The sequence below is a fragment of the Candida margitis genome, assembly GCF_024628925.1.
Source record: "Candida margitis strain CBS 14175 chromosome Unknown scaffold42, whole genome shotgun sequence".
Classification (NCBI taxonomy): Eukaryota; Fungi; Ascomycota; class Pichiomycetes; order Serinales; family Debaryomycetaceae; genus Lodderomyces; species Lodderomyces margitis.
Window position 1 is genome coordinate 17,220 of NW_026261809.1, and position 14,664 is coordinate 31,883.

General features: G+C 38.8%; 6 protein-coding genes across 6 annotated transcripts; 1 reads left to right on the forward strand and 5 right to left on the reverse strand. All coding sequences in view use genetic code 12, as the record gives it.

Moving 5' to 3' along the window:
- Positions 1 to 105: 105 nt before the first annotated feature.
- Positions 106 to 465, reverse strand: CANMA_002585 (uncharacterized protein; the record flags this gene model as incomplete). The annotated part of the gene is made up of 1 exon (XM_051814669.1): positions 106 to 465. The coding sequence occupies one exon, from the start codon at positions 463 to 465 to the stop codon at positions 106 to 108; it is 360 nt and encodes a 119-aa protein (XP_051671786.1).
- Positions 466 to 985: 520 nt separating this feature from the next.
- Positions 986 to 1,348, reverse strand: CANMA_002586 (cupin domain-containing protein; the record flags this gene model as incomplete). Its single annotated transcript, XM_051814670.1, has 1 exon — positions 986 to 1,348. One exon carries the CDS (start codon positions 1,346 to 1,348, stop codon positions 986 to 988), a length of 363 nt encoding a protein of 120 aa, XP_051671787.1.
- Positions 1,349 to 1,820: 472 nt separating this feature from the next.
- Positions 1,821 to 4,592, reverse strand: CANMA_002587 (guanine nucleotide exchange factor; the record flags this gene model as incomplete). Its single annotated transcript, XM_051814672.1, has 1 exon — positions 1,821 to 4,592. The coding sequence occupies one exon, from the start codon at positions 4,590 to 4,592 to the stop codon at positions 1,821 to 1,823; it is 2,772 nt and encodes a 923-aa protein (XP_051671788.1).
- Positions 4,593 to 5,035: 443 nt separating this feature from the next.
- Positions 5,036 to 9,256, reverse strand: TSM1 (Tsm1p; the record flags this gene model as incomplete). Its single annotated transcript, XM_051814673.1, has 1 exon — positions 5,036 to 9,256. The coding sequence occupies one exon, from the start codon at positions 9,254 to 9,256 to the stop codon at positions 5,036 to 5,038; it is 4,221 nt and encodes a 1,406-aa protein (XP_051671789.1).
- A 229-nt stretch (positions 9,257 to 9,485) lies between these two features.
- CANMA_002589 (uncharacterized protein) lies at positions 9,486 to 11,027 on the reverse strand (the record flags this gene model as incomplete). The annotated part of the gene is made up of 1 exon (XM_051814674.1): positions 9,486 to 11,027. The coding sequence occupies one exon, from the start codon at positions 11,025 to 11,027 to the stop codon at positions 9,486 to 9,488; it is 1,542 nt and encodes a 513-aa protein (XP_051671790.1).
- A 321-nt stretch (positions 11,028 to 11,348) lies between these two features.
- ILS1 (isoleucine--tRNA ligase) lies at positions 11,349 to 14,621 on the forward strand (the record flags this gene model as incomplete). The annotated part of the gene is made up of 1 exon (XM_051814675.1): positions 11,349 to 14,621. The coding sequence occupies one exon, from the start codon at positions 11,349 to 11,351 to the stop codon at positions 14,619 to 14,621; it is 3,273 nt and encodes a 1,090-aa protein (XP_051671791.1).
- Between the last annotated feature and the right edge of the window lie 43 nt (positions 14,622 to 14,664).

The window sequence follows — 14,664 nt, forward strand, 5'->3', positions numbered from 1 at the left end:
ATTTATAAATTTCGACACTGAAAATTACACGACAGAGATTTCTTTTTACAATTTGGAGTTAATCGAAGTTTATCAAGACAACTTTTATTTTCTATTACAACTACTTCATGCTGTGCCATTTGGTCTCAAACCAGTAAAGAAAGCTAACCCGTAACCGGTAGTTTCAAAAGTAATCGTTGTACCCTTTGGGAAGTAAAATACATCACCGGGGGAAACGGAAACCTTTTTGCCAGTCTCATCAGTCAATGTGTATTCACCTTCGACCTCCAAGATGATTTTCATCTCATCGTAGTCGTACGTGTAAACCAATGGCTCCCCCTTTTCTTGTCTATAAAAACCGGCAGATATTTGCTTGTCTTTTGGAGCATCAGAAGTGAAAATATCACCTAAGAACGAATTGTTACCTGGGGATGGAATTTGAGGTGGTTTAACTTGTTGAGCTTCAGTAGCTGGCTTATATTGCATAGGCATTTTTTTGGGAGATGATATATATTTGAGTAACTAAGACAGGAATTGATGGTTTAAAAGTAATGAATATCTTTCTTTTCTTTTTCTCATTTCTTAAAACTGGCAGTTTTGACTGGTATTTATATCGTGGTTGAGAGTTTGGGGTTCTAATCCTCATACCGAATTATTTGACTTAATTCGGTTTAAAGATCCTTAAAATGCAGTGTGGGTTAAAACCTTTGTTTTTTTGTAAATGCGCGGTAATTTTTAGTCCTTTTACAGCGATAGCCAAATTGACACCAAAAGACCGCACATAGTCGATATCGAACTTTGTTATCTCGGCGCGTATTTTCTGTAATGCAAATGCGCTGCTAGATATAATTTTGTAGCACAGCACTACAAAAGAACTAGCAGGAAGGATCCTTTCGAAGCGAAGTAACATTAAGAGGGGTATTTGCAAACCGAAACTGGGCATAAAAAGTTTCTTTATTCAATACATACAAATATACAAAAGCTACTAAGTTCTGTCTTTTCCATTTTAATCCATTTTTGGCCTTAAGCCTGTAAAGAAAGCTAAACCATAGCCTGTGGTTTCAAAAGTAACAGTTGTACCTTTTGGGAAAAAGAATACGTCACCGGGGGCAACCTTGACCTTAAGACCAGTTTCATCAGTTAAAGTGTATTCACCTTCGACCTCCAATATAATCTTCATTTCATCAAAATCATATTCATAAACTAATGGTTCCCCCTTTTCTTGTCTGTAGAACCCGCATGTAATTTGCTTGTCTTTTGGTTGATTAGAAGTGAAAATATCACCCAAGAAGGAGTTATTTCCTGGTGATGGAATTGAGTTTGGTTTAACCTCTTTACCTTCAGCGGCTGGTCTGTATTGCATAGGCATGTTGTTTGTTGTTTTGTTTGTTCCTAGTTGGCTGGTACTTGTCAATCAAGTTGAATTCAGGTATCCCTTCAAGGGGAAACTGTCTAACAGCAGCATTATTTATATATTCCAGAAACCATTGACACACATGCACGCTAGGTTCTACCTGGCTTCCTTGCTCATGTCACCTGACGCATTTTTATGCTGCATAGTTGTCTGGGGATTTGGAATTGCAAAACCAGAAAACCGCGCATCCCAAAACAGCAAATGAATCCACTATAGACAGATGTGACACAAAATTAAAGCTCTGTTAAACTTAATTAGCGGTTGGACCTCTTTCTCCTGTGGCCACCCATCATACTCCCGCCACCATCAATCGAGCGTCTACATATATAGCTAGATCATTAGCGCATAACTCAAATTTCATTCAGCAAGCCGCTATATAAAAAAAAGAAAAAAAATAATTCAGTTCTAGATGGCAAAAATAAATGTTCTATTCATCCTCAACCAAAGGTAAGCATGCATCAATGCACACTTCAACATCACCCTTGTTTATAAAAATAACATCCTTTAAAATATTAGTGTCCAATGTAGGAAAGACATCTTTAAGAATATCATATGCCGCCTTCATTTGCTCCGAGTCTATTTCTTCATCGGTGGGTGTCTCAGGTTGGTATTGGCCATTACTGTGGCCAGCATTAGGAGCTGCATGGGGTAAAGAATGCAGTGGCTTTCTTGGGGGCAAGGCAGGAGGTGGGGGAGATAAAGTGTCATCTCTTCTGCCCAGCGCACTGGTTTCGCGGGGATTTGAGTTTTGCGGCAGTGGCGACAAGAATTGAGAAATAGACTTGGTCAACATTTCGGCACTCGAGAATAATACGTTTGAAGGAGACAAGTTATTCCCTGTTTGTGACATTTCATCATTTTCAAAAGAACCGGCATGTATATGACGTGGTTGAGGTTGCGATAGTTTGCGTTTTGGGGTGGGGGGTTTTTGATCTGACTCTTCACGCTGTTGCTGGAGTTCTTGTCGCTTCAATTCAATCTTTTGAAGTCTTTCCAATTCCTCTTTCTCTTGCTTTTCTCTTAATTTGTTCTGTGCTTCCCATGCTTCCATATGCGCCTCATACTCTTCATCGGTAATTGTCAAGTCATCTTTGGTCATATTTTGAATAAAGGTGATCGCACCTTGAATCGAAGAAAGGTAGTAGCTTGTTTCACCATGTGAAAGCCATTCCTTTCCTCGAAAACTTTCAATATAATGGATATTACTTATCAAATGCTCTGTTTTGGCCTTGATGATCACCAAGATTAACAACGGGATGAATGAGTCTGCATTAGTCTCCTTGTTACTAATTTTTAAGTAGCTGAAGATAATCTTGCAAGAGTTCAAAATGCATATAATTTTATCTCTTGGGGCACGATAGTTGTTGATCTTGTTCAACTCCGTAGTTGCATAGTCCAAAAAGTCCTGACCGTCCTTCAAACTTACCGAGCTCAAGTGTGTCATGTCAATATCAAAGTGCAACCCATTTATCCAGCTGTATTTTTCCAATTGCGTAGAAAAGTTTTTGTCTTGGATTAAATCTTCGGTATAAGGTACTGGAATGTGCATTGGTGAGGCGTTCTTTAAAACTTCTGGGGGAAAACATAAATCATAAAGTCGATTCATTAAAAGCTTTTCCAATCCTTCGCGCGAGTTTTCCAAATCTATACTATCCATTGAAGCAAAAGGTTCGTAGATTTTGAATTTTTCGTTTATAAAGCTTTTGAAGTCGTCAATTATCGAAATTCTCTGTTCAGCAGAAAACGTGTTTACCTGCTTTATATAAGAACCAAGAAATGATCTTAAATAGCGAACAATGGGATCTGCTGACTTTTTCCGTAACTGCATCAAGAATGTTTGGAAATCAAATGCTTTGTGAGACTCTTGGTGTTGCTCAGTGGGATTTACCTTGTACTTTATATTTAAATGTGACTTTCCAACAGGGCCCTCAGACTGAGAAGATCCTAGGTCCTTTGTGTCAATCTTTATGTCATCGATTCCTTTACATTCAGTTTCATTTCCAGTAATATCACCCAAGGGTGTTTTAGAAGGCGAAGCAGTAGATGAAGGTAATTGCGAAGTTAAAGAAGCATTGCTGGCATATGAAGCAGTATCACTAGCTGTTATATCGGTGTTGCATTTTTTGCTCTCTTCATAACCCGTTGACAAGCTATCACGCGATTCAACATCAGAATGATGCTTTTCAATCTGTTGATGCATTTGAGTTGAAGCCTCGTCTAATGAATTACCTTTATCTGATGGCTGGTTATCTTGCTGATGACTATTTTGCTTTCGATTAATTCCCAACTCGTCGTCGTCAGTGGCTTCTCTTGTATCTTCTTTGGTGTCACTGTTGTCTGCGTTAGTTGCAACTGTTGCTTTTGTAGTCTCTTTCTTATCCTTTTGTTCACCACTACTGTCCACTTTCTTTTCACTGTGACTATCATCAACATTCAACGGTGACGTCAGGGATGATTCTTCAGGAGGAAAATAAGGCTGTATGGTCATCATTAAATGTGCTGTATTACTTATTTTTTCAGAAGTTTGTACTGGCTTTTGCTTATCCTTTTCTGCTGTAGAGATTGTCTCCTTGCTAATATCACCATCATCCAGCTCCATTTTCTCAAGCTTGTCTTCGGTATCCTGTTCGTCTTCAATTGCTTTCTTCTCTGACGCAACTTCTTCTGTACCCAAGCTGATCAAATCTTCCAGAGCTCTCGATTTGCCAGTGGTAGCCAGTTGGTTAACTCGGTCGCCCTTGATGTCGAATTTATCGAATAGTCCTATTAAATCTGTCTTTGACTTGCCCTTAGTTTGTATATTATTTGCTTCATTGTCAATGGTGACAACGGCTGGTGCAATAAGGGTTGGGCTGAGGCCTAATTTTGAGCTCGATGGTGAAGCTTTAAATGGTAAATGATCAACAGTGTGGCCCTCCGGCTCACTTTGGAAAAGTGCAGATTCATTTTGGGGTTGCTTGGTTGACAGTGATGTTTGCAACTTTGTATTTTCCTCCAAAGGTGCTAGCAGTCCTGTATGTTCCGTTTTGTTGCCATCAGATGAGGATGTTTGCAAGACCGGGGAGTCAGTGTTGTTATTATTATTATTATTATCCTTGGATGACGATATAGTTGCCTTTGAAAACGTAGTGTTTGTGTTGCTGGTAGATGTGGTTGGCGTTGATTTTGAAACGCTAAACGCAAGGTTATTGAAGGACATGTTGCATGTATGAGAGTGTGATTCCGGAACAACAACAATTGGTGGGTACGGGTAGGATATAAGTAGATATAATAAATAAGAGAGGGATTTCAATTATTACAGACAGAATTTTTTTTTTTGTTCTTTTGGTTCCTGTTTGGGTTTGAGTAAAGAAACAATAGAGGATCAATGGTGTGAAGGATATCGCTAAAAGAGGCTTTATTTTGGCTACCAAAGAGGAGCGTTCACTGTTCCACCAGGAAAACTGACCTGTAATCCATTGAACTTGACACTAGAAAGAACATCGGCTCCTGAAAAGTCAAACATTATCTAGGCACTGTCGCCCATTTTTGTGTAAGAGGTCGGCTAGGAAAGTTTTTATACAACAATAGCAACGTATTTTGTGATTGTCTTCAGTGAGGGAAAATAAAAATACAGTCCATTTAGAAGTATATATAATCTATTTATAATTTTTCTTCCTTCGCAGCATCATCGTGGGAAAGATTTGTGAACGGTTCAGTTGATGTTTCAAGTTTCTTCCTTATAGTGTCAATTTTAATGTATCTATGCACCTTTTGTGCACTTGGCCTCTTCTCGTCCTCTTCGTTCCTACTGTCTTCTTTCCCCAAGTTCTTCTTAAGGTTGATTTTAACTATTGTCCCATGGATAGATACCAACAGATTTGTCTTGGAAACAATCGGTCTACTGGAAATGAACTTTAGAGAGTCTCTTGGCAATTTGATCCGGACCTGGCAATGTGATGAATCGAATTTTACCAAAGATGATAATTCCAGCACCGAGTGTTCAATGGGATGTCTTTCAGCAGCCTTTTCAACTCCTTCTGGTTGAGATTTGAACGATATCTTCAAAGATGGTTTAGGCCTAACATGTTCTTCAGGTTTTTGAACTTTTCTATTCGTAGGATGGCTCAGCGGCTTGCGTGAAATCAATTGGATTTTAAACCTACCTTCTCTTCTGAATACCACTTGACCATCTCCTAAATTCCTTGCAACAACTTTCTTTTTAAATTCTGCTATTGGCAAACTCGGCACAGATAGTTTTACCACAAGGGTATCCTTTTCTTCATAGAGCACTTCTGCCATCAAAAACAAATTGCGCTTCACGTAATTGCTCAATAAAGCTGAGTGCAAAAACTTCCAAAATACATGTTTCAAACTCTCGATATTTGCATAATCACGTCTTAACAACTCTATGGCACCATTCAAAGTAGCTCTGGCATGTAAATCATGTTTCGCCCTCATGTCAGAATTGGTTCCCTCATCGATAATAATCATATTTGGTTGTGCAGTGCCAGGACGATTACTGTCTTGCCTATCGATTGGAGCAAAACTTCCCTGAAGTGCAATCATCGTAATTGATTCAAGTAGAATGCCAATAAGTTTCCGAGTGTATAATGGACGGTGGAAATTTAACAAGCACACTTTAAGGAAATACTCAAGAATCAGTATTGAACGGAGTCCACTGAGTAACAAAAGACCTTTAAACGCTGCAGCACGTAGGTCCATTGGGTATTTATCGACTGTTGCCATCATCAAGCTTTCCAAAGAAATGGGGGCTGCATCACATAGAGACATCTGCACTCTCGATTTGAAACATGTAATTTGCAATATTCTCTGATAAGAGGGTCTCCATTCATCAAGTTTCTGTAGCCTTGTAACCTCAACAGCAACTTTACGAGCAAATTCTTGATTATTGTGTTCCACGATGTCCTTACGCCATCCACTAATAGCACTAGTTGTCAAGGCCTTGATAAGGTCAGATAAATAGAGAGTGTCCTGATACTCATTCATTGAATTATCATTGAATTTGACCAAGTTGAACAAAAGTTCTTGCACATCCGTAGGCACTCTGCCCTCATCATCAGTAACTTTGCACAAGATACTAGGAATTTCCCTCTGAATAAAAAAGGACCTAAAATCACTGAAATCGTTTGATTTCGGTATTGAACTATCGGGGAAACAGTACAAGTATTTGTACGCTTTAATTAAATACTTTACTCCAATAAAGTCATTTGAAGAATTTGAACATGCTGCAAGGGCTTCCGCAGCTGCAATTCGTATACGGTAAAAGTACCGTTCATCTAAAAATGTCCGGACAAGTGCTGTGCAATAAATGTCAGATGGCTTTTCGAGGCTGCCAAAGTAGCGCACAGCATCTAACTGAGCTTCTACATCTCTGTCATAAACAAGTTGGGACCCATACATGAAATCTGGCTGCAATACTTCAATCTTGGCAATCCATTCAAAATCAATATCACCTCTTATCCATTCAAAGGGCTCACTAGCCAAAGAGTCCTCATCTCTGCTTTCCCAGTCTTGTAAGTTCCATTTCCTCTTCTCCTCTTCACTGGTTAGGATATCTCCAAATTGATTGAAGTTTATTCCTGGATCCACTCCTTCGTCCTTCTTTTTAATCTTTCGCACTTTTTTCGACAACAGGATATCTATGGTTGTTTTCATTTCCTTTATGTGAATAATGTGCTCATATGGAGTACCATCAGACTCATGGACCCTGATGTTCATAGGCCCAGTGAATACATTTTGCCTTTGTGACATGGGCTCCCTGTTGATGAAACATATCGCGTCATCCATAAAAGACTCCGCATTTAGCGCAACCGTCTTGTTTTCATGATGTTGCACTTGTCTTATGATCATCTCGATCATTCCCTTTTTTTTATTGAACCGTTGACTTATTTTGAAACTGGGCGCACCAGAACCAAATACCCATTGTTTGAAAAAGCTATCCAATTTATTTCGATTGACTTTTTCACAAACATATTGAAAATGGTCAGTACCCAACGTTCCATTGGGTAAATCCCCCGATAGAGCTTGCAAGAAAAGCTTAGGAATCACTCTCGATAACCCAAATGATTTATCTGTCTTTGTCATCCTGTTGTCCAATATAAAGAAAACAATTGGAGATTTCAATTTGATAAACTCCAAGTCTAAGTCAGACACAGGGAACTTTAAAAATGGATGTGCGATCGGCCTCTTGTCGACATCTTGTTCCACAATTTTGTTCATGCGGTCCCTTATTTTAAATCTGAATTCATTAGTTCCCATTAGCTTTTGAACAAAAGATATGGCCATGAAACCAGCTATACCCAGGGTACACCATATGTCGTCAAATGTGCGAGGCGCAATATTAATCCCAGACCACTGAGTGGCTATACTAGTTAACAAAATATCCGTTGAGGTAAACATGGGCTCTATCAAATCAGGTGGATAGAGCAACGCTGTCGACAATATTGACAACCCTGCAAATCCGTTACTTTTCACGGGCGAGAACCTAGCAAAAACAATCACATATGAGCTAAATGGATACGATCCAAATTCACTCAGGAAGAAGCTCAATGCTTTACTAGCAACAAGGCATGTGTTTTTAGCCGATTCCATATCGTTTGGTAACGCATATATAGTTACCAGAGAGCTTGAATTATCCTTGTCATTATACTCGTCATCAATGTCCATGTTGTTGATATCATCACCTTCAATAGGCTGAGATCCGTCATTTAAAACAATACTTTCAAAAAACCCCAATGCCCAGCCGATATGATGCGCAGATACTGAATTAAAGATTGACCAGGAAACTACCTTCTTTGACAAGTCGATAGGGTGCGGTGTTTCTTTAGCATTGTTTGTGTCAGAAGAGCACACAATCAAGTCGGGATTTTCATCATCCTCATCTTCAGCCACTTCATTGTCAGGTTCACCTGCACTACTCTTGGCTCGATTTTGATATGCGATAGCTTCTTTTGAGCCAATAATCCTTGGATTGCCAATATCCTTTAATGTTCTCGGGATACTCACTTCTAGGGACCATGTACATCGACTATTGGAGTTATCAAGACAAGGAACCCACGAAGAAGTGGATACGCTATATTCCGAATTGGTCGTATAGGCATGCCATAGCTTCTTTTCTATATCGTCGTTTGTGATGAAGTTTATTCCATTCTTTGGGTGTTTCAACTCGTAATTAATTTTTATTTGGATTGGTTTGTAAACCTCGTTGATAGTGTGTTTTGATTTCAAATGGGTTGGTGTCATGGTATTTGGTTGGCTCCCATGAGGTGTCGTAATGGAGTTGATGTCTGTAGGTTCAAATTTTATGTTTTCCGGTAGTAGTATCTTGAGCTCTTGTGTTCCATATACTGCAGATTCGTTCAATTCTTCATCTTCAGTTGTGTATCGTTCACTGAATATGTAGTTCAATTTCCTTTTGATGAAATGATGCTGATGAATATCAAACTTATCGGAATAAAGATCAAGCATGTTTATTTTATTATCTTCAATGGAGTCAGATGTGATGGCAGGGTCATTGATATACAACATGTCGTCATAAATGTAATTTGTATTTGGTATCCCATTGATGTAGATTTCCTTCACTTTTAGTTCTCGACAATCCAACTTGATCACCTTCAACTTCGTGGACAATGGTATTACACTAAGCTCCGTGGTACCATCTATTGAATTGGATGACAAGTCGACATCAATGCTTACATTCTGATGACCAACTTTGAAAAGTCGTTGCTTTGCGAAATGAAATGGACTCGATGTTCGCCCATTTAGTTTGGGCTTGGGGGTATGCTGCTGTAGTCCATCTATGTACCTCGGTGTACTCATATGAGAGCCAAGACCGAGATCGTTAGGAATTACTGAGGGCATGATGGTGCACCTGTTATATATATATATATATATATGTACTGAGAATGCCTCTCTACCTTCTTCCTCTGGCAACAGATTGATTTAAACTGTTTTTGTTTTATTTTTCGTTTTGCATGAAAAGTCGTGTGCGAGTAAACGAATCTTGAGGAACATTCTTTTCTTAACATTTACATTTTTGCACCCAAAATTACACCTTTATTCGAGACTAGACATGTATTAATACATATATTTACGATATAGTTAGATCTACAAAGTCATATTTGTTTGATTTAAGAGCCCACTCAGTTTTAATCGCAGTGTCGGCAATATGCAATGTTGGGAAAGCCACAATTCTGCCATTTTGAAATATGGCTGGCAATGTGTCGAGTGTTTTGTCAATGTTAACTACACTATTCGCCTTTAGGCTTTTACTGACAATTGAGGAATGAATCTTGTGTAAGTATGGGCCAATGGTGATAACACTGTCCGTCTCTTCAAGTGACTTAAAACGTAACCAGAATCTCTTGTCATAAAGATACCACTGGGACCAATATTGGTTTATTGCTACCTCGAACGAACTAATTTTCAACTCAGTTCGAGTTAGTGGAGCTCTTGTGATACTTATTTCAACCTCAGAAGCACTGTCATTATTTGTCACTTCAAAAATCAAATTCATGATGGAATACCTTACTACCGCTGACCTTGAGCTTAATAAAAACAGTTCCAACTTTGGCAAAAGACCCCTCTCGAGCTTTGCATATGCCCAGTGGTAGTGGTTCAAAGTTGAGTAGGGGTATAGTCTCTGGTAAAGGAATTTGCTTGTAATGATCTTGTTGTATCCAATTAAGCATTTCTTGGGAAGCTTCATCTGTAGTGATCCGAATTCAGGTGATTCTGAAAATTTGTGTTGTCGTAATAACTGCCGATAAAGTCTATATGCTTTCAGCTCAAACTGCTGCGCAAGGCGAGCACATTCTTGTTGAGACTTGGCTAGCTCGTCCTTGGTAATTGATTTATAAGGAAAACATGTTGACGCTACTTCCGCAACGCCAGAGCAGCTTTTTCCTTCTTGAGATCCAAAATCAACCATCATTTGGGGCAACAATCTTCCAAATAAATTTCTCAAATAGTTTCGTCGCGTTAGTTTAGTGTCATTGTTTGTTGGATCAACCACATAGGGAATTCCATTCAACTTGCAAGTAGATAATATTGTCTTCTTTTCAAAAGCTAAAAGAGGTCTCACCAACCTTACCGGGGAAAAAGTCGACAACTGTGATGGGTCAAGGTCCTCTGTTAAAGGGATATTAGAAACTTGCCTCGTGCAAGCTAAGCCGAAGATTGAGGAGTTTCCTTGAAGCCGTTGAACAAATGTTTCTACCTGATCATCACAATGATGTCCCAACACCACGATCGAAATGCCAAGTGTGTTACATATTGACCTGATGGCTTCATAACGCTTTGTTCTAGCCACTTCTTCGAAGTTGGCGATAGTCTTGGGGTCGACGTTATAGTTCAATTTTTTAATGGTGTGTTTAACATTCCATCGTTGCATTACTTGTGATATTTGCTCCGCCTCGATTGTCGATTCAGGCCGGTAATTGTGATCTATAGTAATTGCATGTAGTTCTACAGTATCATCTTGCATATATGACTTGTATTTCAGTAATAGCCACACGAGTAGCATGGAGTCTGGTCCACCTGATAATCCAATGGCAATCTTTTTTGGTATAGACTTGGAACCAAAGCATTGCTGTAGTACCAGTTTGAAAGATTGAACTGATATGTTCTTCATCTAGTGGGGGAGGGGAGGAGGGGCGTCACCTCATGTAAATATAGGTACGGATCGTTTCTTTGGAAAGTGGTGGTAGTGGGTATATAAAATTTTCCACATTGGTTAGTAAAGTAGTTTGAAGTTGCAAATTGACACAGAACGAGAAAAAGATGAAGAGAAAAAAAATTTCGCAGAGAGAGAGAGAGAGAGAGAGAGACAAAGAGAGAAACAAAATTTTCAGATTAGTCATATAAATAGTATCAACTTTACAAAACTCATTAAACTAATATATCACTCACCTACCTACCTACTTACTTACCTACCTCCCCCACCCCGCAGAATATGAGTGAACAACCTTCTGACAATGTACCTCAGGGTGCATTCAGCTTCCCCAAGGAAGAAAATGAAGTTACCAAACAATGGGACGAGATTAACGCATTTCAACGATCATTAGAATTAACTGAAGATTTACCACCATTTGCTTTCTTTGATGGACCTCCTTTTGCCACAGGTACTCCCCACTATGGACACATCTTGGCATCTACTGTCAAGGATATCATTCCTCGTTATGCCACCATGAATGGGTATCACGTTGAGAGAAGATTTGGATGGGATACTCATGGATTACCAGTAGAGCACGAGATTGACAAAAAATTGGGTATCACTTCAAAAGAAGATGTGTATGCCATGGGTATCGACAAGTACAATGCTGAATGTAGGTCAATTGTTATGAGATATGCTGATGAATGGAGAAGAACCATCAAGAAATTGGGTAGATGGATCGATATGGACAATGACTACAAGACATTGTATCCTGAATTTATGGAATCTGTATGGTGGGCTTTCAAGCAGTTGTTTGATAAAGATGCCGTGTATAAAGGATTGAGGGTTATGCCATATTCAACTGCTTGTACTACTCCATTATCCAATTTTGAAGCACAACAGAATTATAAAGAGGTTAACGATCCAGCTATCACCATCGCATTCCCCTTGGTTGATGATCCAGATACTGTATTGGTAGCATGGACCACTACTCCATGGACCTTACCTGCCAATATTGCCTTGGCCGTCAATCCAGATTTCACGTATGTCAAAATTTATGATGAGACTGCCAAGAAATACTACATCTTGTTGGAGGCATTGATTGGAACATTGTACAAGAAGCCAGCTCAAGCTAAATATAAGGTTGTTGAAAAGATTTCCGGTAAGGATTTAGTCGGATTGAAATATGTACCATTATTTGATTACTTTTATGATACGTTTAAAGACTATGGATTCAAGGTTATTCCCGGATCCTATGTTACTGATGACTCAGGTACTGGTATTGTCCACCAATCTCCATCTTATGGTGAAGAGGATTTCAACTGTGCCACTGCTGCCGGAGTCATTAATGAGAAAAGGTCACCACCAAGTATCGTTGATGACACTGGTAAAATGACCTCAGATGCCAAGTTAGTCTCAGGAATGTATTTCAAGGATGCTGATAAGGTTATCATTAAGAAGTTGGTCGAAGAAGGAAGAATCTTGGTCAATTCTCAAGCCAGACACTCGTATCCATTTTGCTGGAGATCAGATACTCCATTGATGTATAGAACTGTTCCGGCATGGTTTGTTAGAGTCGGTGAAATCATTCCTGATATGTTGAAGAATATTGAAAAGACCCTGTGGGTTCCATCGAATGTCAAAGAGAAGCGTTTTTCCAACTGGATTGCCAATGCTAGAGATTGGAATGTGTCTAGAAATAGGTATTGGGGTACACCAATTCCAATTTGGGTTAGTGACGATTTTGAAGAAATAGTTTGTATTGGTTCAATTGATGAATTGAAGGAATTATCGGGAAGAAACGACATTACTGATATCCACCGTGAAAGTATTGACTCAATCACCATTCCATCGAAAAGAGGAAAAGGTGAATTGAAGAGAATTGAAGAAGTTTTTGATTGTTGGTTTGAATCTGGTTCTATGCCATATGCATCAAAGCATTATCCATTTGAAAACAAGCAAAAATTCTTGGATGCATTCCCAGCAAATTTCATTTCTGAGGGTTTGGATCAAACTAGAGGTTGGTTCTATACATTGACCGTATTGGGAACCCATTTATTCAATACTGCACCTTATGAAAATGTCATTGTTACAGGTATTGTTTTGGCTGCTGATGGTAAGAAAATGTCAAAGAGATTAAAGAATTACCCTGACCCAACTTTGGTGTTGGATAAATATGGTGCTGATGCATTGAGATTGTACTTGATCAATTCGCCCGTATTAAGAGCCGAAACTTTGAAATTTAAGGAAGACGGAGTTAGGGAAATTGTATCAAGTGTGTTGTTGCCATGGTATAACTCATACAAGTTTTTCAAAGACAGTGCTGATCTTTTCAGAAAGAACACGGGTGAAACATTTGTTTACGATGCCAGTTTGAAGTCGACAAATATTATGGACAGATGGTTATTGGCATCTATCCAATCATTAATTCAATTTATTCATGAAGAAATGAGAGGTTACAGATTGTACACCGTGGTGCCAAGATTGTTGGCTTTCATCGACGATTTAACTAATTGGTACATTAGGTTTAATCGTCGTAGAATCAAGGGATACTCGGCCGATGATGTTGAAGATACGAAAAAGGGTCTCAACACTTTGGCTGAAGCTCTATTGATCTTGTCTAGAGCTATGGCCCCATTCACACCGTACTTGGCTGATGGTATTTATCAAAGAATCAAACAATACTTCACTGAGGAATCATTGGAGAGAATTGTGGTTAATGCCAAGCATAAGGATTTAAGATCGGTCCATTTCTTGCATTATCCTCAAGTGCGTCCTGAATTATTTGATAAACAAATTGAAGTTGCCGTTGGTAGAATGCAAAAAGTCATTGATTTAGCCAGAAACATTCGTGAAAAGAAAATGATTTCATTAAAGACTCCATTACAAGAATTGGTTATCATAAACTCCGATCCTGAGTTCCGTAGAGACGTGCAATCATTGAAGGGCTACATTAGTGATGAATTAAATGTTCGTGATATCATCATTACTGATGACGAATCGAAATACTCTGTCGAGTATTCACTTGCTGCTGACTGGCCAGTCTTGGGTAAGAAGTTGAAGAAAGATGCAAAGAGAGTCAAGGCAGCATTGCCTAATGTATCTTCGGATGAAGTCAAACAATTTGCCTCGTCAGGTAAGATCACCGTTGATGGAATCGATTTAGTGGCTGAGGATTTACAAGTGTTGAAGGGATTGTCCGAATCCAAGATTTCTCATGGACAAGAATTTAGATCTTTCCAAGATTTATTGATCATTTTGGATATCAATGTTCATCCAGAATTGGAAAGTGAAGGATTAGCTCGTGAGCTCTTGAATAGAATCCAAAGATTGAGGAAAAAAGCCGGATTAAATTCAACCGATGACGTTTTGGTCAAATACAAGTTGATCAAGGATAATTGTTCGTTTGAAACTGTTGTTGATCAAAATAAGGATTTGATTATAAAGACAACCAAGTATCCTGTTGAACCGGTATCTGAAGGGGCAGCTGCTGATGAGGCAATTGTTGTTATTATCGATGAAGAACAACAAATTAATGATACCGTGTTTAACTTGCAATTGTTGAAGTTATAGATCGAGACATGGTATATATTTATATACAAAGAAGTAAATAAAT